The sequence below is a fragment of the Hyperoodon ampullatus genome (assembly GCF_949752795.1).
Source record: "Hyperoodon ampullatus genome assembly, chromosome: 16".
Lineage (NCBI taxonomy): Eukaryota > Metazoa > Chordata > Mammalia > Artiodactyla > Ziphiidae > Hyperoodon > Hyperoodon ampullatus.
Genome location: NC_136929.1, coordinates 57,446,181 through 57,472,934, shown reverse-complemented (window position 1 = coordinate 57,472,934; position 26,754 = coordinate 57,446,181). Strand labels below are relative to the sequence as shown.

Below are 26,754 nucleotides of genomic sequence, written 5' to 3'. Positions count from 1 at the left end.
TTACTTCCACAGTCAATCTGGGGGATGCTATAATAAAAGATTTCAACACCTGGGGAAAAAAACTGGTGTTTATAAAGTTCTGTGAAAGCGGTAACTCAGCTTCTGCGTCAGGAGAAACATTACCAATGAGGACTCTCACTTTTTGACTCCTATTCTTACAGCTGTGTCAAGGAAAGGGTTTCATTTGTGAATTTTGCCGGAGTACAGCTGTCATCTTCCCGTTTCAGACCGCAACGTGTAGAAGATGTTCAGGTATCATAATGCGATAATACCTTAAGCTTTATAGTAGCTTAATAACTTAAGCGCAAAGTTAAGTTTGATGACTTAAGCACAAAATTAACTTAAGCTTAAAAACAGCTTAATAACTAAAGCACTGTGTTATTTCTTTAAAGTATAATAATGCTGGTGTGTGCTTCTATGTTGAATTGGAGCCAGTAAAGGTTTGGGTGCACAGGGGGGAGGATTTGAGTGGGGCAGAGGTAAAGGATGATGTCTTATGGAACAGGGTTTGGAGACAGGAGGTGGTCCCTGTTTGGCCTGTCCCCCAATTCTTCTACATCAGGGCAAGTTACAGCAGCCCCTGTTTTTGTTTTTGTTTTTTTTTTGTGGTACGCGGGCCTCTCACTGTCGTGGTCTCTCCCGCTGTGGAGCACAGGCTCCGGATGCACAGGCTCAGCGGCCATGGCTCACGGGCCCAGCCGCTCCACGGCATGTGGGATCTTCCCGGACCGGGGCACGAACCCGTGTCCCCTGCATCGGCATGCGGACTCTCAACCACTGCGCCACCTGGGAAGCCCCAGCTGCCCCTGTTTTGTAATTGAATCACAGTCCATCCCAAGTTCACTAGGGCACTTCTCAGGTTCAACACCTGTGAGAGTGTGAAGGCAGCAGGGCTGGGCAGAGGGAGAAGTTGAACTGTGGTGGGGTTGCCGTGAAGACTCAGTGCATCTCAGGGGAGCTGGGATGGTTTTGCGGCATTTTGCCAGACTGGAGACAAGAGAGCCAGCCAGGCCTTTAAACCTCATATTGACTCGTCACTAGATGCGGGCTGGGGCCAGCAAGGGGGCACGACCTTGATCAAGCCAGCTCTCTTTAGTTAAGGCCATTTCTAGAGAAGGGATGCTTCCTTCTGAGCCATCAGCCATTGATGTGCTGATGCACTCTTAGCACCCTGGGGGGTGGTCTTTGGACAGATCTGGGAGGCACTGCAGCATCCACGACATCAAGCTCTCTGAGCTTCATGTTCTACTGGCCCTCATGACCTACTGGGGACTTTATAGTCCCTCTGAGTTTCAACCTGCCTGATTTCTCTTTGGAAGACTCTGGTTTCTGGGTTCAGATCCCCTCTTTCCCCGGGATGGGGATGAGCGTCTGTACATACTTGAGAAAACCAGCTACCTGTTTGCTGACGGTTGTCCTCCTTGCTTGCAGCATGCAGGGCTTGCTTTCACAAGCAGTGCTTCCAGTCCTCCGAGTGCCCCCGGTGTGCGAGAATCACAGCCAGGAAAAGACTTCTGGAAAGTTTGCCCTCTGTGGCGACGTCATGCCCTTGACTGTCGTGAGAAAGACTGTGAAACACTTGTTATGATCACATCTCCTATTGATAAGATTGTTTTATTATTATTATTATTTTTTTTTTTTGCGGTACGCGGGCCTCTCACTGTTGTGGCCTCTCCCGTTGCGAAGCACAGGCTCCGGACGCGCAGGCTTAGAGGCCATGGCTCACGGGCCCAGCCACTCCGAGGCACGTGGGATCTTCCCAGACCGGGGCACGAACCCGTGTCCCCTGCATCGGCAGGCGGACTCCCAACCACTGTGCCACCAGGGAAGCGCAAGATTGTTTTATTATTGACTATTGTCTATTAAGAAAGAAGATGGCCAATATTCTCTTCATTATATATATTTAATATTTTACAAGAATGCAGATTCTTTGTTATTAAGCCTAGGGTTGTTACTGGTGATTTTGTTTACAGATGTTCAATGTTTTTGCTGCTACTGTTTTTTTAAGGTTTTTTTTGCTTTTGATACTTCTTAAATTATATTTGAATAGTTGTATTTAGCTAATGGTGGAGCCTATTTTTTATGAATTGTAACTGACAAGACAAATGACTCAGTTTCTCTTCCCATAAAGCTTGTTTTGTGAAAGGGATTGGTACTTTCAAGGAACAAAAAGGCAATAAAAATCTGTTTTGCTCAGGCTTTTTTTCCAACTTAAATTCAATTTTGTAATTGTATCAGTCTTACAGATTTACTTATTCCAGGGCTTGTACAGAGGGTACGTATGACTTCTGCAGTTACATCTGTGTTAAGATGAGTTTGAGATGCTTAGCGGTGCATGCAGGTGCCATTTGAAGTAGTTGCCACTAGATGGCGCTCTTTCAGGTGGCACAAATCAAACCTGTATTTGTCACCTCTGTTCCACAAAGTCAGGGGACGCATGGGTGGGTAGAACTCTCAGGGTTTTGTCTCATAGATATAACATTGACCATAAGATATCTGAAGACTTAAATACGCTGTGGGGAAATGCTGTTAATGAACACAATGTGATTATAGTAATAACTTTAAAATCATAGACATTCCATTAACAAGGTTAAGTGAATCACTAAACCTTTATAAATTTCTTTTTCCTAATATTTCTTATATTTACATGCTTTTCTTCCACCTCCTATATACTTTTTCCTGCTTGAGAAAGGGCCCTGGGGCTGGGTCCCTTCTCGGCACATCTTTAGTCTGGAACGTGGTGTCATGTCCCCAGGATTCTCACGCCCTAAGTAAACCTACTCAGAATGAACTTGTCAAACAGCACAGGCAAGCAATAAGGTGGGACAGGTCGTTCCCTTACCCCATCCAGTCGTGTGTGTGTGTGTGTCTGTGTGTGTGTGTCTGTGTTTCATTCAGTGGGATGATATTGAGTACTTTCAAGAAATGAGTGTCTACTATAAATCTGGTGTCTTCTCATCCTATCAGTCATTTTCCTGTCCCAGATGCCTCTGCTGGAGCTGTGCCCCCATTCATTATTTAAGCTAGGTCTCTTTTATTATTTTTTTAATTAAAAAAAATCTCAGTGTGTTTTAATTAATTAATTTGGCTGTGCTGGGTCTCAGTTGCGGCACGCGGGATCTTTGTTGCCACGTGTGGGGTCTTTAGTTGTAGCATGCGGGCTCTTAGTTGTGGCATGCAAACTCTTAGTTGTGGCATGCATGCGGGATCTAGTTCCCCGACCAGGCATCAAACCCGGCCCCCCCTGCATTGGGAGCAGGGAGTCTTAACCACTGGATACCGGGGAAGTCCAAGCTAGGTCTCTTTTAAATAGAAATTCAGGCACATAGGATAAGATAAATGAGATGAAATATAAGACACTGTTTCATTTTTACCCATAGCTTATATTCTGTCTTAGGAATCTAGGATCCGAGGGGCATGTTGATATTCCTTATAACAGTCCTTCGAGGTTCATGTCAATATCTCCATTTTACAGGTAAGGGCACTGAGGCTTAGAGAAGAGACGTAACTTACCTAGGTTCCCACAAGTTATGCATGCTGCCTGCCTCCAAAGACCATGTTCCAACTCCCACTTCTTCCGTGGTATCTTTCTTAGATTATACAAAAAAAACACTTTAACTTCTAAGTGCTGGTCAAACCTCAGTTGGTGGCATTGGCTGAGTACTTTCTCACATTCTTCCCTTGTGTTGATTTGAGGGAGTTGCTGTGGCTTATGCATTGCTTGAAGGGCTTTGTGTTCAGGCTGCCAGGTCTGTAAGGCACTGGTGAGTGTGTGTGTGTGTGTGTGCGCATGTGTGTATGGGTGTGAGACACATTTTTGATGTTGAGGAAGAGTGCACAGGAGCTACCAGGAAGTGATGCTTTTGGTTTTTTATTTTGAGGAAGAATGAGACCATTTAAATAACCAGTCTACAGGTTTGACTGGGCTGTCGTTCCTCCCGGCCCTGGTAACAGAGGCTCCTTCCCAGTAAGGTACCTGTTGGAACAGAGAAGTGGCCTCAGCCCACCCCGGAGGGACGTAATTAGTTGTGACATATATTGCTCTTTAATGGGATTGGCTCCTTGCCTGGTTTTCCCATGGCTGCTGGAAGGTAGACGAAGACCTAGTGTTTCTCATCAGACCATCGCCCACCGTGAGGCACTGAGGCTCAGTCCCAGGGTCTCAGGGATCAATTTTCTGCCTTTTTACTCTTTACTTGGAAAATCCCAATAACACGTCCTTTACAATTGTGATTCTCAGCTGCAAGTAGGGAGACATGGGGCGAGGAGGCTGAGCCATCCCAAAGTCGTCCTGGTGTGATGACTGGGGTAAGAATCTTTGCCCAGAACTATGGACCGAATCCCAGATCTGCCACCTCCTACCTGTGTGACTCTGACCACGCTACTTAAATTATCAGTACCTGAGCTTCTGTTTGAAAACTGGGGGATAATAACGATATGTAGTGGATATGAGGATTTGACATGAAAATGAAGCACCCAGCAGAGGCAGGAGCATGGAGGCAGGAACGCAGCAGGATGAAGGTCAGGAGCGGCCCTGGGAGGAGAGATGCCTGGAGGTGCAGGCAGGGGCCTGACAAAATGCAGGGAGAAGCACAGGATTTGCCTCAACTCTGGGGTTCATCTCTCAGATCCTCAGTCCCCTCGGCCAGGAGAGCTGGCCCTACGTGTGTGAGGAAGCGGAGAAGCGTGTTTTCTCAGTCTTAGGCTGAGGTTTTCCACTTGTGTTTGCAGTCTGCCATCTGTGACATCACCCATGAAAGCACTATTTTAGTTTCTGGTGAAGTGAAAAAGAGAACTCTGATTCCTCTTTCCAAACCAGTTGGGGAATTATTTAAAGACAGAGATCCTCAAATGTTTGTTTTGAGGAAGCACCTTACAAAGGATGTTGACAACGAGACAGTGAGATTCTCTCCCACGTCCCCCTTCGGAAATGACCTTGAGAAGTCTCGTGATGGAGGCTTCGTCTATGTGACATCTGGTTGGCGTGAAACCAGCTGAGCCGTGGCGGCAGGGACTGAGGTTCCCAACTCCTTGCTCACATGTCTACACTGTTCCTTTCAGGGAGAAGAGGAAGGCGGCTGCAGGGAGGCCTCCAGGATGCATGAGGTCCAGTCCTGGCGTCCAGAGCCATGAGGCTGCAAAGCAGCCTTCTACCCACAGAGCCCTCCTGCCACACCTAGGCAGAGGCAGGGAAGCTTCTACATGCTCATTTGGTAAGTGTCCCCTTCTGCCACCGCCCCATCCCCACTCTGTTGTTCTTGCCCTCGGTCCCATTCACTTTAAACAAGTTGCAACATTAAAAACAAATTAACGATGCTATTCCATAGGCCATTTGTTGAGGGGGTGCTTTTGCCAGGCACATAAAGGTACCTTTGGGAAAGGGCTAGAGCCCATACTCTAGTTACCTGGATCTGAACTCCTTCCTCTGAACTCTTCTCATTATGGACCCCACAAGTGGCAGACAAGAGCACTGTGCCTTCCCACCGAAGGGGGGGGGCCTCTGGGGACAGCTTCTCTATTAATATTGAACAGAAGATGGCTTATTAGTAGCTGGTGGGCAATCTTTATTACATCATTAATGGACAGTGGCTCCCATGATACATGAGCCTATTAAAAAAAACCAGGAATGAGGGCTTCCCTGGTGGTACAGTGGTTGAGAGTCCGCCTGCCGATGCAGGGGACACGGGTTCGTGCCCCGGTCCGGGAAGATCCCACATGCTGCGGAGTGGCTGGGCCCGTGAGCCATGGCCGCTGAGCCTGCGCGTCCGGAGCCTGTGCTCCGCAACGAGAGAGGCCGCAACAGTGAGAGGCCCGCGTACTGCAAAAAAAAAAAAAAAAAAAAAAAAAAACCAAGAAGAAAGATGTGTTTACAGCTTGTAGCATGTCCATCAATATTGCTCTTCTCTTCCTGGGCACATGGTCCTAGCCCCATGCATCTGGCTCAGCCAATGTAGCAAAAGTGGGACCAGTGAAATTCAAGCGGAGGTGATGCCCATTACTTCCGGTCTGGCCTTGAAACATCCTCTTTCCTTCCACTCTCTCACTTCTCTCTGCCCCAAGACTCCTCTCTGATGTTCAGCCTGAGAGGAAAGACCTAATCTGGAGGTGTTTGTTTTTATAAATGTGGGTTGGTGGTAGCAGTAGGGGACCCAGGGTGTGGGTAACTGTAAGGGTGAACAGGCAGGCGTGTAGGGGGAGGATGGCTATGAACCCCGGCCTTCCCTTAGTTTGGTCCAGTTCCTTTAATGAGGTCCTCTGGTGCTCCAACTAGACCTCCCTGACCTGAGGACCTTAGCCTCACATGGACACAAGCCAAACTCACCTACTTATGACTATCCCCTCAGCCTTCCCAGCTATACTAACTTATGCTAACAGGTTATTGTGTTCTCCCAGTTTTGTACCAACTTCAGAGCTAGGGGCAGGTAAGGACTTCAAACGATAAATCTTTCACCCCCAGCTTTGTCTGTGTTAACAGCACCAGAGCCTGGGATGTCTGGAAAAAGGGAGAAAATGAATATTTACTGTGCATCTATTATGTGGTAGGGACTTGAGGTTTTCTATTTTAAAAATAAATGGCCAGAGAAATTCTCTCTGGGGAAATGACTTTGATTCTGAGCCTTAAATAACAAAGAGCAGAAAGACATGCAAAGATCTGTGGCCTGAGCATCCTTTGGCAGGAAGAATGGCAAAGGCTAAAAACCCAAAGTACCAAGGAGCCTGCTGTGTCCAGAAACCAGAAGATCATGGCTAGAGCAACCCAGGCAGCACTCAGAGAGCAGGCAGGAGCTAGATCACGTGAGGCTGCCGGGGCCGTGGGAAGGAGTCTGGATTTTGTTCTGTGTGAAGCAGAAGCCCATTGGAGGATTACGTGAAGGGGAGTAGCATGCTCTGCTCTACATTTAAAAGTGATCATCAGGGCTTCCCTGGTGGCGCAGCGGTTGAGAGTCCGCCTGCCGATGCAGGGGACACGGGTTCGTGCCCCAGTCCGGGAAGATCCCACATGCCACGGAGCAGCTGGGCCTGTGAACCATGGCCGCTGATCCTGCGCGTCCGGAGCCTGTGCTCCGCAACGGGAGAGGCCACAACAGTGAGAGACCCGCGTACCGAAAAAAAAAAAAGTAATCATCAGTGTTATGTGGCAGCTTGGATGGGAGGGGAATTTGGGGGAGAATGGGTACATGTACATGCATGGCTGAGTCCCTTTGCTTTGCTTCTGAAACTATCACAACATTGTTAATCAGCTATACTCCAATATAAAATAAACAGTTAAATAAATAAATAAAGTGATCACCCTGGAGAAGGGCATGTTTAGGGGAAGAAGTCGTGGCTGGCTGATCAGCTGGAGGCAATCCGAGTCCAGGCGAGAGCTAATGGTGCCGAAAACTGCAATGGCAGCAGTGGAGTTGAGAGAAGTTGATGGTCTGTTGTCCAGGCATCAATGTTGTGATTAAGACCTCGAAGTATACTTATGCTCAATTGTGAGAAGAAATGCAGTAACAAAATTACATCTTTGGCCATGACCACAGCTAGGCACCCACTCAGCACTTGGGGCGATTGGTTGAGACTGATAATCTCCTCGCTCCCTCCTTTGTTTCTATGACTGTTAACATTGTTGAGGAAAGAGAAAAAAAGAAAAAAAAGATATCATCCATGTCTACAGCAGGTGGCAGCACTGCTCTGAGTTTGAGCCTCAAGCAATGAAGCGTGCACATCAAGGCTACCAAAATCAACAGCATTTCAAGCTCCCTTTGGTGTCTCCACAGGCGAAGAAGCAGCAAATCAATCATTACCATCATCTAGAAAATCAACCTTTAGGAAGGTGGTCGATCAGATTGTAATTGAAACATGTCATTTTCCCATAAGGACAACATATCACCTTTTTATAAGGAAGAGTTGGTTTATCCTATCTTTCCAGCCATTACAAAGCACCACATTGCACCAGGAGTGATTTCCTGGTAAATCTACAGTATCTTTACCTCTTTTTTTTTACCTCTTTAAAGGTGGAACTCCCAGGGTTGTTCTTAGACCTGGGGCTGGGGTGGGGGGTGGAGAAGGGGCGATGGGCAGAACAAAGCTTAAGAGCCTCAGGATCCAGACCACCTGAGTTTCAAAGCTGTCTCATACTAGTTCTAGGACCTTGTGCAAGTTATGTAATGCTTGTGTCTCAGTTTCCTCATCTGTAAAATGTACATAACAGCAGCGTCTGCCCTATGGGGTTGTTGTGAAGATTAAATGGGTTGTAAGTGTAAAGCATCAGCGCAGTACTGGCTGCACTGGGGAGCACGATACAAGTGATGGTGAATATTGTCGCTATGGCGTGTGTGCATTTTAAGGGTGGGAACAGCTTTGTAGAGCACCGAGCACTCATCACCCCGAGCTAGGAGCAACTGGCCACAGAATACCTCCTTGTTTTCCCAAGGGTAGAATCCAGCTGGTCGAAACCCCAAGTTGGAGTGCACAGAGAGGCATAAGGTGTGTCCCTGCTTCTAGAATGGGCTACACGTCAAGCCCATGGAGAGGGAGAGTGGAACCTGAATTTGCACCTGGTCCAACCTCCCTCCTGTGGCGTCCTGGCCTCAGAAAGCACAGCGTGTGCTCTCCCAAAGCCAACGGACCCCCTGTCATTTACACCCTGATCCTAATTCCACAGTCAAATCAGCCTCAATAAATGGAAATCTGCCCCCATTCCAAAGGTTCTTGAGGGAAAGAAGGTGTGAGATGCCAACTTGGGCCCCAACACTACCACTGTTAGGAAATCCACAAGGAAAAGTGACTACTGGAGACTTCAGTAAGGAAAAGGGACTCTTTCTGAACTTGGCCTTTTTCTTCCTTTTGGTTGAAAACTAGAAATTCATTACAGTAGGACCACAGGGTCAGCCATGAGCTGGTCTGTCCTTCAGTGAGTGTCTAAGTGCCCTGGTCCATGAGCTGCATCAATAAGAGAAAAAAAAAAATGTGTACAGTATTTGAATATCTGTGAAGCAGCACGAGTGACAAAGATAGGGCTTCACAGAGCTGAGTGAGGGCTGTCTCCTGATCCCACCCCCAGCCCACATTGTCAGTATCACCTAAGAGAGGCTAGGCTAGGCCCGAAGCCCGAAGGGCCAGGGTTTATTTGGAAACATAGGTCTGACGTGCATCACTTAAGTTATACGAATGACATAAACAAGTCACCTCACCTCTCTGGGCCTTCATTTCTTTGCCTTTAAACTGAGCAGAAATGAACTAAATCAGTGTTTCCAGCAGTGAGTTCCCTGGAACATTAGTCCTTTGAGTTGCTCCATGAAGAAAAGAGTTCTGTGGTCTAAAGCAGTCATTTCAACCTTGTCCCTCAGGGGACATATGGCCATGTCTGGAGACATTTTTGATTGTCACAGCTTAGGAAAAGGGGGCGGCCCTGGCTTCTAGTGGGTGGAAGCCAGGGATGCTGCTAACTACCCTACAATGCATAGGACAGTCCCCAAGACAAAGAATTATCCCTCCCAGAGTGTTATAAGGTTGAGGAACTAAGATATAATGAGAAACCCTGGTCTAACGAGCTTGAGATTTACAGAGCGTATCCCATCACTTTCTTTCTTCACACACATTAGCATGATGAAGACAGAAGCACCACCATAAGTGCTCTTTTTTTTTTTTTTTTTTTTTTTTTGCGGTACGCGGGCCTCTCACTGCTGTGGTCTCTCCCGTTGCAGAGCACAGGTTCCAGACGTGCAGGCTCAGCGGCCATGGCTCACGGGTCCAGCCGCTCCGCGGCACGTGGGATCCTCCCGGACCGGGGCACGAACACGCGTCCCCTGAATCGGCAGGTGGACTCTCAACCACTGCGCCACCAGGGAAGCCCCTATAAGTGCCCTTTGACCCAGTGTTTCTCAGCCTCGTTTGATCATGGAACACTCTGCCTCCCTGTCCCCACCATCACAGACCCATAACTTTATTTTCCTCATGCAGAACGACCTCCAGACAGTGGGCCATTTGGGGAGATGCTGGCAAGATGATCTCCAACGTAGTTTTTCCATTTTAAAAAACATTTAAAGGCATTTTCCTCTGATGAGGCAGCATAATGTCGAGTTCTGAAATATAGCTTGGAATCCTGCTTCTTGAGTGGGATCGCTCTGTGAGCTGTGACTTTGGACAGGTGGCTTCAGCCTGGGGTTCCTAAGTTTCATCTAAAGTGGAAGTAGTAGCATCACCACCAGGCAGGGGTGCCACAGGGTGAATGGAGATAACAGCCAGCAGGCACATTTACTAAGCCCTCAATTCAACGTTAACCATTATCATCTAAGTGTTTTGTTGGTGTTCTGATTTTGTGATTTCCTCAAGGCTCTGTGGCAGATGTGCCCACAAGAGGGCGCCAGCCACACAGTTTTGCCTCCAAGCATTTTCAAATCCGGTTGGAAAGCCCTGCAGGCAGTTTTGCCCGCGTCCTCCGTCGGATTTCTCCTGAGCTGCTGAACCACAGATGTGAGAACCGATAGAGACCCTGCAGATGACGGAATCCGACCACTGGATTTTGCAGTTATAGCCACAGGAGGCTAACTGTGGAGCTGGTGAGCATGACTTACAAAACCAACATAGTGGCAGAAAATCTACTCCGGGAACATTCTCTGTGGAGTTGGATGGCAGGACGGAAACAATCTTTCTGGAAGGAAGAACGGCATCAAATGAGTTAACAGCAGTGCCGAGCTGAAATGAGAGGCAGCTGCTGGTGTGTGTGTGTGTGTGTGTGTGTGTGTGTGAGAGAGAGAGAGATTTAAACAAAGTGGGGGGGGGGCTTCCCTGGTTGCGCAGTGGTTGAGGGTCCGCCTGCCGATGCAGGGGGCACGGGTTCGTGCCCCGGTCCGGGAGGATGCCACGTGCCGCGGAGCGGCTGGGCCCGTGAGCCATGGCCACTGAGCCTGCGCGTCTGGAGCCTGTGCTCCGCAACGGGAGAAGCCGCAGCGGTGAGAGGCCCGCGTACCAAAAAAAAAAAAAAAAAAAAGGGAAACACCGGATTCTGTACTGTTCCTTTCCTCCGGATGAGCTCGGAGGACTGAAGTATTCAAGATGGCATTTGACAGGCTGAGCCTGAGAGCACTTTTCACACCCAGGGCCCCTTTAAGGGAACCTGCTCCACCCACAGTCCCTGGGGCTCAGACACCCATATTTGCCCTCCTCCCTCCTCTCCAGTCACACCTGAGCCCAGGATGTCCAGTCCTTCAACTGGCTGGGACCTGTGGCTCACTGCCTGGTGCAGTGGATGAGCTGGGTCCCCTGTTCCCTGAGATCTAAGTTATCAAAAGACAGAGGTGATGATCAGTGGGGGTTCAGCTGACAAATCATGAGGCAGAAAGGGAGCAAGGGAGGCCTGGGTGACCACACCGAGCCAGCAGGTTAGGGGACGGGGCTGAGGTGTCACAGAGGAGCACACACACCGCAGGAGGCGCAAGGGCCATGAGCGGGACGGGACCGTGTGCCAGGGAAGGGCTAAGGGAGATGGAGGGTTTCTGCAGCAGCCTGTCCCCCACTTTTTTTCAAAGCAATTTGTTTGGGTCTCTAGTTTCCTACAATTAAATTGCTTAATGAAGATAAAGTTTTTTTTTTTGCGGTATGCGGGCCTCTCACTGCTGCAGCCTCTCCCGGTGCGGAGCACAGGCTCCGGACGCGCAGGCCCAGCGGCCAGGGCCCACGGGCCCAGCCGCTCCGCGGCACGCGGGATCCTCCCGGACCGGGGCACGAACCCGCGTCCCCTGCATCGGCAGGCAGGCTCCCAACCGCTGCGCCACCAGGGAAGCCCTGAAGATAAAGTTTTGAAGGCAGTGTCAGACTACAGACCTCATGGCAAAGGCAACATTGATGGTGTGTGTTTATGGAGAGGAATCGTATTGCAGGAGAGCCTGTGGGTATGTATGTGCTCAGAGGGAATAGTCCTCCTCCCCCTCCTTCCCCTTCCCCCTCCTCCCCCTCCCCTCCTCCCCCTCCTTCTCCTCCTCCCCTCCTCCCTCTCCCCCTCCTCCTCCCCCTCCTCCTCCTCCTTTCCCTTCTCCCTCCTCCCCCTTCCCCTCCTCCCTCTCCCAGTCCTTCCTCCTCCCCCTCCTCCCCCTTCCACCCTCCTCCCCCTCCTCCCTCTCCCAGTCCTTCCTCCTCCCCCTCCTCCCCCTTCCACCCTCCTCCCCCTCCTCCCTCTCCCCCTCCTCCCTCTCCCCCTCCTTCTCCTCCTCCCCCTCCTCCTTCTCCTCCAAGTTCTCCTCCTCTTCCCCCTTCACTTTCTCTTTCTCTCCCTACTTCTCTTTCTCTTCCTTAGCTCTAATACCTTAATTTTTTAAACGTTTCTATTTTGAAATAGTTTCTGAATTACAGAAAGTTGCATTTTGCTGATCACCTGCCCTGATAGATACAGGGCTGGTTCCCTTTGGTCATTAAAATTTGAGCTTAAACATCACCACTTTGAGACACCTGTCACTCTTAACTACTTCACCTTATTTTAATTCTTACTATCTGATATTTTCCTTTCTCACTTAAAAAAAATACGTTTATGGTCTATTTTATCCCGTCCTATACAGGGCTTGTAAATAGTAGCTGCTCAATAGAGATTTAATGAATGTTTGTTAAGTGAATGAGTGTGCTGACTTCAATTCTGTTCAGATCAGTATTTGCTGGTTAATGATCCTAGCTTTCTTCTTGTTTGGTATGTGTCTTGTCTTTCATATTGCTTTCAGTTTTTCTCATATATTCTCCACTGTCTTTCTCTCCATTACTGCCCACTTATCTCTTTGTTCTCATTCTTACTAACTTCTTTCTGCTTGATGGGGTCTCTCTCTTGCTTCCATGCTTGTTGCCAGTCTTCAGCCTTCAGGAGACCTTACTCATATCTTTCAAAGCCAACTTTTCAGTGAATAACCCCTGTACTCAGTCCCCTCCCACCCTGTTTGACATCCCCTTGGGCCACGGTCAGTCAGAAAGTGTGGATTCTAGAAGACAAAGAAGAGCAGACAAAATCATCATTCATTCAAGTCATCTGCCAAGAACTGAAAGAAAGAGCCCACACCTGTGGGCCGTGTCTTTTTTCGTTAGAGGTAATTAACTCCAGAGACAAAAGGTTCCTACTCTCTGGAGCTCATTTAAACTTAGCCCTCCTCACATATCCTGGCAAATTTCACAATACTGATAATGCAATAGCAGCAAAGGGGGGTAAATATATGTGGAAGATAGAGCCGTATATCACCCAACAAAGTTTTAAAGGCAAATGAGGAAAAAATATTACTTCTGTCCTGAAGCTGTGGAAGGAATCTTAATCTTTTTTTGTAGTGCCTTGTCTGAACTAAACTCCCATGTTACATCTATATTGAAAATGCACTCAGAGAAAAATTTGGTTTTCACTGTATATTTCAAATATTGTTTTTTAAAAAATGATTGTTGTGTGCTGCATAAGCATGGCAGATTAACTACATGCTCCTTCCCACCCTCCCTCCTAGAATCTTATTAAAATGACTGTAAAGGTAGTAAAAAACAAACAAAAAAAATACAAAAATCCAAGAGGACAAACTGAATTGGATATGAAACAGCATTAGATGAGAGAGATTTCAACACAATTTTGTGTGATGGAGGATTTGCAAAGAAGGGGGCAGGATGGGAAGCCAAGGGTTCCTCTTTGGACCCACAGAAAGGCTTCCCAAGGTATGCAGTGCCACAAGGCAACAGCTGAGAACGGGGATTTTCTGGAAGTCTGTCTATGGAGCAGTTCGCCGTCCTTCCCATCCTCGTGAAGTCTGGCAACTTCCCTCCCCACCCCTCAGAGTCTGGAGGCTTATTCTCTAGAGAAACTGGCCTTAAGAAACTCGAGAGAATCATAGTGAAGTGGGGTGGGGAGAGATGGGATACAAGTTGAAAACAAGGGAATTAAGTGAAAATCTGCCCATTGAATAGTAGGCTCTCATCCCCCACCCCACACTCCGAGGATTCTTCTCTGAAGCCTGTGAATAAACCAAGAAAAAAGATCCCAGGCACCAACACTGGAGGACCTCCCTCCCCCCACATGAAAATGGGAACTTGCCAATTGATCTCCCTGTGGTGACGCCCCACAAATACTCACAACTGAACTTGCAATTAGCTTCGTGCTTAAATAAGAATAGGCAAGATCACCAGACATTTTGTGGGTAGCTACAAAATGGAAGAGAGAGAGAGAGAGAGAGAGAGAGAAGGAAGGGAGGGAGGAAGGAAAGAACAAACATGGAGGAAACAGATCATGCTGAAAACAAAAAAAAAATAAATTAACATTCTATGGTGGAGGAGGGAAGGTAAGATTATAAAGGGATAGCACAGGCTGATCTTGGTGATGTATCTTATGTGATAAAATAACAGAATTATACACACACATTATACCAATGTCAGTTTCCTGGTTTTGATATTGTGTTACAAGTATGTAAGATATAACCATTTGGGGAAACTGGGTAAAGGGTACTTGGGACCTCCTGGTGTTACATCTTTATACATCTTTGCAACTTCCCAACCATCTATAATTATTTCAAAATAAAAAGTTAAAAAACGAATATCCTCAGTGTGTTAAGAGAAGGTATTGCATCCCAAACAAGAATGAGATACTATACAAATAACCAAAGGAAGACAAATTTTTTTGAGGTTAAAAATGATACAGTTCCATACAGGGACCCACAGAGTATAGGTAAGTCGTATTAAAACCACAGCCCAAGAGTGAAGCAATGCCACATCTGCTACTCAGACCCCTAGGGTGTCTGTGGATCCAGAAACCCTCTCCAGATCCAGTCCCGGTAAGAGGACGTGCTTTCAAGTTTGAAAGACAGCCCACCTTCCCCACTACTTTATTCGTATCCTTATATGAAGTCCCTTTACTTGAGTTAGCTTGAAGTCTTGTGTTGCTTGCAACCAAATGAGTCTCACCAGAAGAAACATGAAATACGCCGCTGAGACTTCGTTGTTTCGATGTTCACAAAAGAAAGTTTTGTCATGAGTTTCATACAAGTGCAAGAGGAGAGTAAATACAAATGCATATGCAATAACTATGCTGGTACAAAGAAGGCATTGTACTAAAAGTACTGGTTTTCCTGGACAAGTGAACGGTACCCCGTGGATGTTCTCCTTCTGGATTGCTGATCTCGCGGGAGCTGGAGGGGCTTTGGGCGCAGCCGCTGCCCCGCCTCAGCAAGGCAAGCCGGCAGAGCCATGACAATGCGCATGCGCTGCGGCAGGCTTTGCGCGCCCTCAGTCCTCAGGAAGGAGAGAGGGCTGGTGCCGCGTGCAAATTTAACTCCTGCGGTTTCTCTCTACCTGGAAACCTACCGGGAAGGAGTTGCTGGAAAATGCCGTTTAGCTTAGCCAAGTTGACACCTGGAACCAGCAGAGGTATGCCATTATTATTCTAAGTTTCCTCAGGGATTTTCTAAAGTAGCAAACTAAGATGGCAAATTTTGAGTTTGGAGTTTGAGTTTGGTTTTAACAAAATCTCAGAACTGTGAAGGGAGTGGCTGGAGGATGCCAACTCCAATGATGAAGCTCAGGGGATGAGAACCTTCCAAACCCCAAGCAGAGTTGAAGCTGGACTTTGCCCTGGACAGGAAAAGGGTGGTGTTGGGGGGGTGCAGAGTTGGCCGACGGAGTCGGGGGTGATCCAGTATGTTACCTAACGGAGTCGTAGGGACCCTCTTCCGGGCCCTAGCCCCACAGAGGCCCTCTGTCTCTGCAGAGGAGGGTTCTTTTTCCACTTGGGTTCAGTAGGTGAATAAGGAAACCGAAGCTGAGATAGCAACACAGCACAAGCTTTATTCAGTGGCCAAAGAATGGAGAAGCGGGAACTAAGTTCACAGATCAGCTTCTCACCTACCTGGGGAGAGTGGTTTAATTTTAAACACTAACGGCAAAGGGAGAAGGAGCGAGGGGAGGCATATGCATTAGTCCGCTGGAGAGGGGGCAGGGCTTTTTCTGAGGGAGAGGGGTGCTACCCCCTGTTTATCCTTTCTGGGTCCTTATGCAGGTGGGTGTGTTATTTTATGTGCTAATGTAGTAAAATCAGTGTATAATGAGACTCAGGGTCTGTTGGAGGTCAGATTCCTCAGCATCTTGGTCCCAACTGGTTCCGTCTCGTTTTGTCTGTTTGTAGCTTCCTTTCTTATCGTTGGACCCTTTAACTTAAAGATTTATGGTATACTCTAACAAAGATGTTAAAAAAGAAAGAAAGAAAGAAAAAAACCAGAAGAAAAAAAGAGTGTAACTCCCACAGCAATGATACATTATTAATAATATGTATAATATTATTAATTAATAATTAATTATTATTACTATTAATATGTATAATAATAAATAATAATTATTATTAATAATCAATAAAAATAATAAAATTAACAAAAGAAAAGATTTATGGTAACTACTGCTAAAGGTGGGGGAGTTGGCAGGTTTGGAGCAAGGACACTCCTGCTAAAAGTGGAATTTGGAGGGTTGTGAGCAAAGCCCTGGAGCAGTTCTGGCAATAAATACAATATTAGAAAAATGTTGGCCACTTGCTTGAGGAAGTTGTGGGAAAATTTATCATATCTATGGGCACGTGGGGGAAAAAGTCACCCATAAAAAATAAAAACTCTGGGCATGAACCACAAACAGGCATGACTTATCAATGTATCCTGCTTGTATGGATTGTGAAACTCAAGCCAAGAAGTGAACGTGCAAACTGATACAGAGGCATGGAAAGCTCTAGAGTCACGGCCAAAACAAATGCAAGATTGTCTGAACCCAAGGCTCACGGGGACTCCCAGTGAAAAATTAACTCCTAGTAAAGATGAGTACAATTAAAAAAAAAAATTCTACTCAAAGAGGAAATCAGCTATCATGAAAGAGAGTTAGCATATAATAAACAAGAGATTAACATGCTGAGAATTTTAAATAACAGGATAATCTGAAAGAAACTGTAAAATAAACATATTTATATGTTTTATAGTGACCAAATTTTTAATAAGCTTAGAAATCATAATAACAGCATAGGTTCTATGAAAAGAGAGTTAATAAAGAATCAAATAGAATTTCTAGAAATAAGTCATTGAAAATAAAAACTTGTATGAATTAAACAGCATATTAGGAACAGCTGAAATACTGGAAGATAAATTTGAAGAAATCGTCTTGAATGCAGTACACCAAAATAAAGAGATGGAAATATACATGAGAAAAGTTCAAAGACATGGGGAACTAAATAAGAGATTTTTAAAAATTACATCTAGTAGAAGGAAAGCATAGAGGGAAGGAGGGAGAGGCCAATGAAGAGCCAATGGCTAAGAATTTTCTAGAGAGGAACAGTATGCAGTCTCAGTTTGAAGAAGCATTCTGAATTCCCAAGCATAAAAAATAAAACCAAGTCCACACTAAATATATTAGGGTCAAACTTCAGAATATCAAAGACAACAAGGAAATACTAAACACAATGAGAGGATCCATAGGTTACCTACAAAATAATAGTAGTCATGCAGGAACAGACTTATCAACAATAGATGCGAAAGATAAATGTCACAGTGCTGAAGTGAAATAGACATCAGCCTGGACCTCTGTACTCACCTAAATTATTATATGAGAGTGAAGTGAAATAAAGATGTTTTGTACATCAGTGCCTACCATGTAACAGGAAGTCTTCCTGTAGAAATTCTTCCTGTATTTAAAATATATATTTGTTTCTAAAAATTAGTGTTTCTCATAATACACTTTATAAATGTTACTACTGTTGATTCAATTCCCTGGGTGGAACAAAAAAGCAGAGGAAAAAACGCCAACTTTCCCAAGTTTACCAAACAAGTTAAAGACAAAAATCCTTGATCTTGGACTTCCAGCTCCAGAACTGTGAATAATAAACTTCTGTTGTTTACAAGCTACCCAGTCGGTGTTGTGTTGTAGCAGCCTGAACGGACTACCAGATAGGTAACAAATAGTCTGTGGACTGACAGGGATCCACAAAACATGCATTATGTAGCACTGTCCTGCAACACAGTGGTTTCGCCCAGAGGATTATTCAGTTTTAGAATTTTAGAGCTGGAAGGAATGCTAGACCCCATCCAGTCCAAATCCTTGGTTTTACAGTTGAGGATACTGAGAACCTGAAAGTTTTAGTAAATTGCCCAGAGTCACACAGTGGGTGCAATTCATTACGAAGTCAAGGCCAAGTGTCCTAAGTCTTTCTCCTCACCAGCACTCCCTGAAATTCCCAAAGGAAGATGCATTTCCTCTGAGGTTCCTGCTGAATAGTCTTCAGGCTCTATCTGACATGGGTTTTAGTAGAAGGGCCAGGGTTGCCTCCTGGATGGGGGCATGATGTGGAGGATGAGAATGCGCTTTCAAAACAGACAGAAAGGGGTCATGTTCCAGCTGTCTCTTACTAGAAGAATATCTTTGGGAAAATTACTTAAATTCTCAAAACCTCAGTTTCTTATATTGTAAACGTCCCACCTTGACGTTTGCTGTGTGGATTAGAGATACAAAACTAATGTCTCTGGTGTTCCCTCTTGTGGTAGGCAGAATAATGGTCCCCCAAAGATGTCTCGGTCCTAATCCTTGGAACCTGTGACTATGTCATGTCACATGGCAATGGGAGAATTTAGGTTGGCAGGTGGCGTTAAGGTGTGCTAATCAGCTGATCTTGAGATGGAGAGATTTTCCTGGATCATCTGGGTGGGACCATTGTAAAGAGGATAAGAATCCTCAAAAGACAGAGAAAGAAGAGGAAAAATTAGAGATGACAGCGAGAGACAGAATCATCGCTGGCTTTGAAGATAGAAGGGTGTCACAAGCCAAGGAATGAAGGCAGCCTCTAGACGCTGGAAAAGGCAAGAAAATGGATTCTCCCCTAGAGCCTCCGGAAGAAACACAGCCTTGCCGACACTGTGACTTAAACCCTAAACCCAGTGAGACCCATTTCAGACATAAATCCTCCAGAACTATACGATAATGAAATTGTGTTGTTTTAAGCCACTGATTTGTGGTAATTTGTTACAGTAGCTGTAGGAAATGAATATACCTTTCATCTGAGCATTATTCCTGCTTTCCTAGAGCAGCCTTTACTTATCTTCTGGAAGACTTAGCTTTTTGGAGGACATATCTCATAGTGGTATTTTGGGGCAGAATATGCTCTAACAAAGCCAGGCAGAGCAGAAATCCAGCTTCTTTTGAGGGTGTAGCTTCTCTCCTGCTGTTTCTCAGTTGCCTTTAGCTATTTGGGTTGGAAACAGTGGTTTCATTTGGGAGTCATCACACTCGGGAATTCAAATGTACTCTAAAATAGCTAATAATCTGATTTTGTTTTTCTATTGCCTGATTGTGCATTTTAGTTAGAGCTGCCCTCTTGCAATGTGTCAGGCGCTGTTTGCCAGGAAAGGGTTAAGAGAGCAGCAACAGTGAGGTTCCGTGGTGCCTGGCAGTGGTGGCAGCAGGCGGTTTGTGGTCTCTGCCCCTTGCAACACCCATCATCCTGTTTGATGCAACCCTTTGATGCAGTGTGAAAGGGCAGCGACCTGCTCTGTTTGACCCACTTCCTTATACTCGAGCACAGGTACTGGGATTTGCATGTTTCGTAACTGGGTATTCATTACATTGCATAAAATTCTCAGCATGTGGAGACACCATAATATGACCATTGCCAGTGATGAGTTTATATAAAAAAAAGGAGAGGGCTTCCCTGGTGGCGCAGTGGTTGAGAGTCCGCCTGCCGATGCAGGGGACGTGCGTTCGTGCCCCGGTCTGGGAAGATCCCACGTGCCGCGGAGCGGCTGGGCCCGTAAGCCATGGCCGCTGAGCCTGCGCGTCTGGAGCCTGTGCTCCGCAACAGGAGACGCCACAACAGTGAGAGGCCCACGTACAGCAAAAAAAAAAAAAAAAAAAAGGAGAAAATGCAGCGTGAGGCTCAACCTAGTTTTGACACATACTTGCCCGCTTGCTTCCAGTCACATGGGTGTGTCACCCTTAGCTTCTCTGGTGATACTGATGCTGGTGGGGACCCGCTGGCTGTTGAGAAGAGGAACAAACTTTTTAGTGGTTCCTCAGAGTAAAGAAGCTGTTTCTATTTCTGAAACAAGCTGTAGAAGTGTGGGATACTTTTAGCTTCCCCCTTTTCTCATTTTTTTAGAATAAAATAGCTAAGTCTGGCTCCAGGTAAAATAGTGAAGCATTTAATCCATTTCCTTAAGATTTATGGTAATCAAATTTATTTAATTTTATTACAAAATTAAACTAGTAGAAAATAGGAAATTTTAAAAAGACAATTAAAATAACCACAAAAAGATACCAGTTTCCCCTATCAAATGATTAAATATTTTAAATGACAATCCTCAGTGTTTTGGTGAGTGTGTGGTGGAAAAGGTGACGTAGATTGCTGGTGTGTACATGAGTGAGCACACAAATTTTCCAGAAAGCAAACTGGCTTTCTGTGTCAAGAGCCTTCAGCATGTTTATATATGTAACCCTGAAATGATACTGTTCAGAATTCATCATTTTTAAACTCATCCTTTCAGTTTCCTTATCTCTAAAATAGATATTAATAGAGACTATTTCATAGGGTGATTTGAGAATTAAATAATGGAAAACTGGCACACAATGTGTGCTAGACAAATGTTAGGCATAATTATTGATGGAAAAAATAAGAATCTTTCCAGATAAAAATTATTACAACATGGTGGCATAGAACTTTCAGATATTGGTACCCTGTGTGCTTGAACAAACCTAAAAAATTATTTTAGGAAGAGAGCTTTGGTCCACCCACTGCTCATTCAGCTCTGGAAATAGATCTCTTAAGATGTCTCAAAGTTACATAAACTGGAGCTTTCGATTTAATTCAGACATATTGTCATAAAAAGGGTTAAGGACTTCTTTGACATAAGAAAACTACACATATAATTTTTATGGATTGCTTTTAGGGTAAACTTTGTTTTCCTTTTTCTTTTTTAAGATTTTTTTTTGATGTGAACCATTTTTAAAGTCTTTATTGCATTTGTTACAATATTGCTTCTGTTTTATGTTTTGGTTTTTTCGCCATGAGGCATGTGGGATCTTAGCTTCCCAACCAAGGATCAAACCAACATCCCCTGCATTGGAAGGTGAAGTCCTAACCACTGGACTGCCAGGGAAGTCCCTAAACTTCGTTTTCTGAGGGAACATTCTAATGAGCACTCAGTGCCTCGAATTGTGTGTTTCATGGGGGCTGATTGAACTTTATCAGCAGCAGGTTTGTAGGATTAGGATCTGGGTCTATTTGAAGGTTTTCAAAGGTCTTTGATGACGAGCCTTCCTGGCCCCTAAGGAACGGGAATTCAGATTGCTTTGGCTGGTAATGATTGGGCTGTAGTTTGGATGAGCAAATCAAAGTCTGTTGTGAAATAAAAGAGGAGAGTTCGGCTGTTTGGGAAGACAATAAAGGGAGTGTGCAACAGGAACTCACAGAAAATAGAGAAGAGAGCGCTGCAAGTAGTGTTTATGGGATGGAGAGCTAGTTACCTGGGACTTTAGAGGGGATGGTCAGAATGCGGAGGGGCTGCCCGGGGAGGGAGAGGGGGAATTGGGGAGGGGAGTAGACTGATAGGCCTGTCCTGGGTCCTTCTCATGCAGTGGGAGCCGCCTTGAATGGTGTCTCCATCACTGACCCACAAGCGTTCACACATGTAGAGACCTCCGTCCCCTCCACCGCTGAGCTGTATATAGGGTAAACCTGGGCTCCACCTGTCCTGTGCTTTGTCAGCTGAAAGGTAGACCCTCAGGCTGGGACAGTGCTTAATGGCATCCCCATTACCATTATAAGGTAATATTGTTTTCCTATTTTTCAAAAACCTGTTTGTCTTTTACACAGGACATGCTATCTGCTTGTGTCCATTGTGAACTATAAATAGCTGTAATTCCATTTGCTCTGTAAAAAGGGGGTCAAGGAGATAGATCCAGTGGTCATGATAACAAACACCCTCTGTTATCATAATGGAATGAAAACAGCTGCAATCTAAATTCAGGGACGTTTGGGGATTCTTTGAGAAATCACCAGAAGGAATACTGTACATCATTTTGGATCTCTTTCTTGGTGTATTGCCAAGTGGACAGGGAAAATGAAATTGGAAAGTTCCAGTTAAGGCAGTTCTTTCTATGACACATGATGTTACAAAAAAGTGCCCTTTCCTGGATGCTGTTTCAAGGACTGTCTATTATCGTGCTTTCTGGGCCAAGAGAATCTTCAGTTAAGGTCAATTGGAAATCTGGTGGCTGAGCAGATATTTCCCAAATAGATTGTAATTGTCTCTGTATCTGTCCTAGGCCTTATGGAGACTATTGATCTGTGTGCTGAGCCAAGTTTTGCATTACTATAAATTACTGGGGCAATTCTTACTTTTTAGTGCCTCGCTCCTTAAATTAAAAGTGTATGACCAAAGCAAGAGTGACTCAGGGATCAAAAAATGCAATTAGTGTGCATCTCTTTTTAGTACAGAAAACGCCTACCATTTAAAAGCTATGTGAAATTAAGCTAAAAAAAAAGTAAAGGAAGAAAATCAAGCTGACTGTCATTTGTACAGTTTCAAGTAAGCCCATGGTTCTCACTGAACTTTTTAAAATTAATGGTAAGTGGCTTAGCTGAGTTGCCAAGGAATATGCCACTTGTCCCCATAAAGTTTCAACACTGGCTTCTGCAGAATTTTCTAACATCAAATTCCTGTATTTGAAACCCAGTGAAAATTTAATTGGTTCAGGTTTTCCCAGTGATCAAACATACTCAGCAAATTGCTGTGGAAATGCTGTTAAGGAGGGTCAGACAGCATTTCAAAACTGGCACCTAGAGGAGACTGATCCTTATTCTTCTCACGCTCCAGGCGCCAGGAAACATCCTTTCCAATTTTCAGAAGCAGCCGGGGTAGAAATTCTCTCAAAAGGGACAGGTGGTCCCAATGTCCTGCACTCGTGCATTGTCCTTGGGCCATGAGGGCCCAATGGCAAGGGGGCTGCAGCTGCCTTTTTTTTTTTTTTTTTTTTGTGGTATGTGGGCCTCTCACTGTTGTGGCCTCTCCCGTCGCGGAGCACAGGCTCCGGACGCGCAGGCTCAGCGGCCATAGCTCACGGGCCCAGCCGCTCCGCGGCACGTGGGATCCTCCCAGACCGGGGCACGAACCCGCGTCCCCTGCATCGGCAGGCGGACTCTCAACCTCTGCACCACCAGGGAAGCCCTGCAGCTGCCTTTTTGAGCGAGTGGGACCCAGTGAGGGCGGAGGCCGTTGTCGGGAAGGGGGCGGCACCGAGTAACTTGACCCTTTCTCTGCACAGCCCTTTATATCCACGTCCAAGGGCTGGTTCTTTCCCTGCCCCTGCACGGAATTTCTGCTAGATCCCAAAGTCCTCCTGCCCTCTGTGTCCTAAGCAGTGTCATTTCAGTACCAAAGCAACCAGTCCAGTGAGATAATCACACTCTGAACTCTTCAGCAAGTAAGAACATATTGGGTCAGGCCTGGAGCCCATGGCGGGGAGGGGCTGTGATCCACTGCCTCTGTCACCCCTCACTACCCTCCCCCACCTTGCTCTCCGATTGCTTAGCTACTGTTTCTGACCTTTCAGAGAGGTGCCCCGGGGGGGGAGGGGATTAGGAGAAAAAGACACAGTCTCGTGTCGCTGTCATGATCTGGCATTGTGCCATGTGGGCTTGGTGGATGCTCGAAGCCCTCTCTTTCTGGCAGTTTTGTGGGTTTCTTGGAGAGTCTGCCACGCCCAGGAATCCCCCATTGCGGCTCCCACTGTTCAGGCAATGCTTCCTTCAGTTGCCACTTCCATCTCCCTCAAGCCCTGTAGATCCCCCTGCAGAATCATTTGGCCCCACACCCCAGTAAAGCTCCCAGAGAGAACCCTTTCACAATGACTCCAGGCCTGATGTTCCCTCCGGTCACCTGACTCAAAGGGAAACTCCTGCATCCTTGCCCCTGAGTGTGGTCCTGCCGCTCGTGCCCAAGCTGTCCTGTCTCTTTTATCTTTGCTTGGCCACCTCAGGCCTGTAGCCACAGTCTCTTCCCTTTAGAATTCTCTGTGCATGTCCTTCACCAGTGTCTTGTGTTCGTGAAGTTCCATTGAACATAAAACTCATCAAGCAGGCCCTAGAAACCTCTCCCAGGTGCCTTAAGGCAAAGGGGAAGCTACCTCCATGATTTCTTTTGGGTAGCTGGAGGCTCCCTGTCTGTCTGCTTGTCTGTGACTATCACAAATCTAGTTTTGTCCACCTTATTTCGAAGCTCTATATAACGTTTTGACTCGAACTGTTATGTATAACACCTCAATTTGGAAACTTATTTTAAGCATTCAGGCCCCCGCAAAACAAACACCAAGAGTCCCACTTTAGCATCCTGTTACAGTTGCTAACCAGTATCAAACAAGCTTAGAACACAAGAAGTGATATCAAATGCATTTATAAGATGCTAACATGTAAACAAAGCTTAGTCTGGCAAGTTATACTGACAAGGATTCAGAGGCAGGTCAGGACCTAGCAGGTGTGAGTGTTAGGATTGATTAGTAACGTCTGCAGGGAGCTGGGGAATATGATGATGCAGGGCTAGGTGTCTGCCGTCCCAGAAGACGTTGGGGGCTCAATAACAAAGCAGATCTTACATGCTGTTCCCAGGCTATCTTGGTTTGCTATTTAGAAGATTTTTTTTCTTTGAAGAGTTGTACAGAGGTACAAAAAGGAAAGTAATTGGACCAGGAGTGGTTGCTTTCTTCCTTACCAGTAGGCTAGATAGACCAGTGCCTGGTGAGGTGAAAGACAGGGGCCCCTGCCCCACCCCACAAGTGGGATCACAGCAAATCAGTTTGCTTAACCTTGTTCCCAGCCTAACATTATAAACCTAAGTGAAATCAGGTTTAAAAGAGCAGCTTCAAGGGAAAAATAAGTGAGCTCAAGACAGATGACTTTAGCAGGGGGAATATTACTCTTTGCTGGTATCGTTGATTGGAGTCACACAACAAGCTATATTTGTTAGGGTTAGGTTTGGCTGGAGATAACAGCAAATGCAAAATATCAGTGGCTAAACCAAGCTAGAAATTAATTTCTCTCTCATATACAAGATATGCAGTACCAGGTCTGATATTGTGGTTTATGGTGTCATCAGATACCTGGGATCCTTCTTTCTATTCTCAAGGTCACCTCATGGCCCAAAATGGCTCCAGTTGTCTTGTTTTCATCTTAGGCTGGAGGAAGGAGGAAAGGGCAGAAAGGGTCTTCTCTTGGATCAATCTAGTCCCTTTAAACAGACTTCGTGGAGCCGTGTGGAAACTTTCATGTCTCATTGGCCATAATTTCGTCATCAAATCTAGCCTCAAGGGAACCTGGGAAATTCAGTATCTTATACTGGGAGGCAATGTGCCTAGCTAAAAATCAAGATTCTGGTCCTAACGAGGAAAAGGAGAAAGGAAATACTGTGGGTTATCAGTCTTCTGTGCCACACAGGTAATACTAGAAAAGCAATGGCTTTAAAATCCCTCCATTCTTTTGGTATATGAAAATGCTTTGCAAATTATAAAATATTAAGGCAATGTAATCTGGTTTCTAATGGGTTGTAAGAGTTTGAAGTGATGCAAAGACAGGGCACTATTTGATGAGAAATTAAATGAGCAAATTAGGGGTATTCAAATCATAGTGTCTTTTTCTCCTGATAAATAACTTAAACATTGTGACCATATATCTGAATTTTTTTTTTAAATGAGAATGTATAGTCTGGCATCTCATCTGAGTCTGGCAGATGAGAATATTGTGAAGTCATTTTACAATATGTTAATAGACTCACTTTCTGTTCTGTTGAGAATTTATTCAATTGAATAAAAACATAGAAGGTGCCTGCTATGTGTAAGGCATTGTAGTAGAAAATACCTGAAAAACTAGCAAAAGGGAAAATGGCATACCCTATTTTTAAAAAGGAAAAAAAAAGGCCAATCCATTAGAATGCAAATTTCATGAGGACAGGAACTTTTGTCACTTGTATTCACTGCTATAACTGGAAGGGTCTAGGACAGTGTCTGGCATACAATAGGAATCCAATAAATATTTGTTAATTGAGTGAATGACTGAATGCATCCTAGAAAATATTGACCTGTCTCCTACTCTAAAATAACAAAACATAAGTCAACTTGAAAGTATATATATGTATGTTTTTCTTTATTTTTTTTTAGGCCACGTCATGCGGGACCCTAGTTCCCCAACCAGGGATCGAACTCATGCCCTCTGCATTGGGAGCACGGAGTCTTAACCACTGGACTGCCAGGGAAGTCCTTATATATGTATGGTTTTATAAATATGTTTCTGAGGAGTGGTATATTAAATCATACTTAGAGCTAATAATTTAAAGATGCCATATAAAGATTTTCAAAGAATGCTTTTATTAAGAGAATAATCACCCTTATTTTGTTTGTTTGACAAACCTAGATTTTTTTAATATGTGACACTTGCATAAAGTGACCTCAACTCCACTTCAGTGCCCAGAAGAGAACAGAATATGACTTAAAACTAACATAGTTTTTAAATATCATATCAGCTCTATAAAACTAATTTTTTCCTATGACAAAGTTATAGTCTTGGTGAATTAATGAATGAAACAGATTTTTTTCATACTTCTTCCTCCTATGAAGTATAAATCAAGGGAATCATTCTAGAGACTTCCCTCCCTCCATCATGTTCAACATCTACTAATTTTATATTTTTAAAATATTTTTATGTATTTTATTTTATATTTATATATTTATTCATATTAATATTTATTAATATTATATTTTATATTT

General features: G+C 45.1%; 2 protein-coding genes across 2 annotated transcripts in view; one reads left to right on the top strand and one right to left on the bottom strand.

The window, feature by feature from the left end:
• Positions 1–1,553, top strand: part of RUBCNL (rubicon like autophagy enhancer) — a gene marked incomplete at both ends in the record, with an annotated part of 28,379 nt that extends 26,826 nt beyond the window's left edge. The window contains 2 exons of the mRNA XM_079721993.1: positions 162–252; positions 1,432–1,553. Coding sequence (XP_079578119.1) covers positions 162–252; positions 1,432–1,553 — 213 coding nt within the window. The remainder of the gene's footprint in view (positions 1–161; positions 253–1,431) is intronic.
• A 19,610-nt stretch (positions 1,554–21,163) lies between these two features.
• LRRC63 (leucine rich repeat containing 63) overlaps positions 21,164–26,754 on the bottom strand; it is a gene marked incomplete at both ends in the record, with an annotated part of 50,285 nt that continues 44,694 nt past the window's right edge. The window contains one exon of the mRNA XM_079721624.1: positions 21,164–21,366. Coding sequence (XP_079577750.1) covers positions 21,164–21,366 — 203 coding nt within the window. The remainder of the gene's footprint in view (positions 21,367–26,754) is intronic.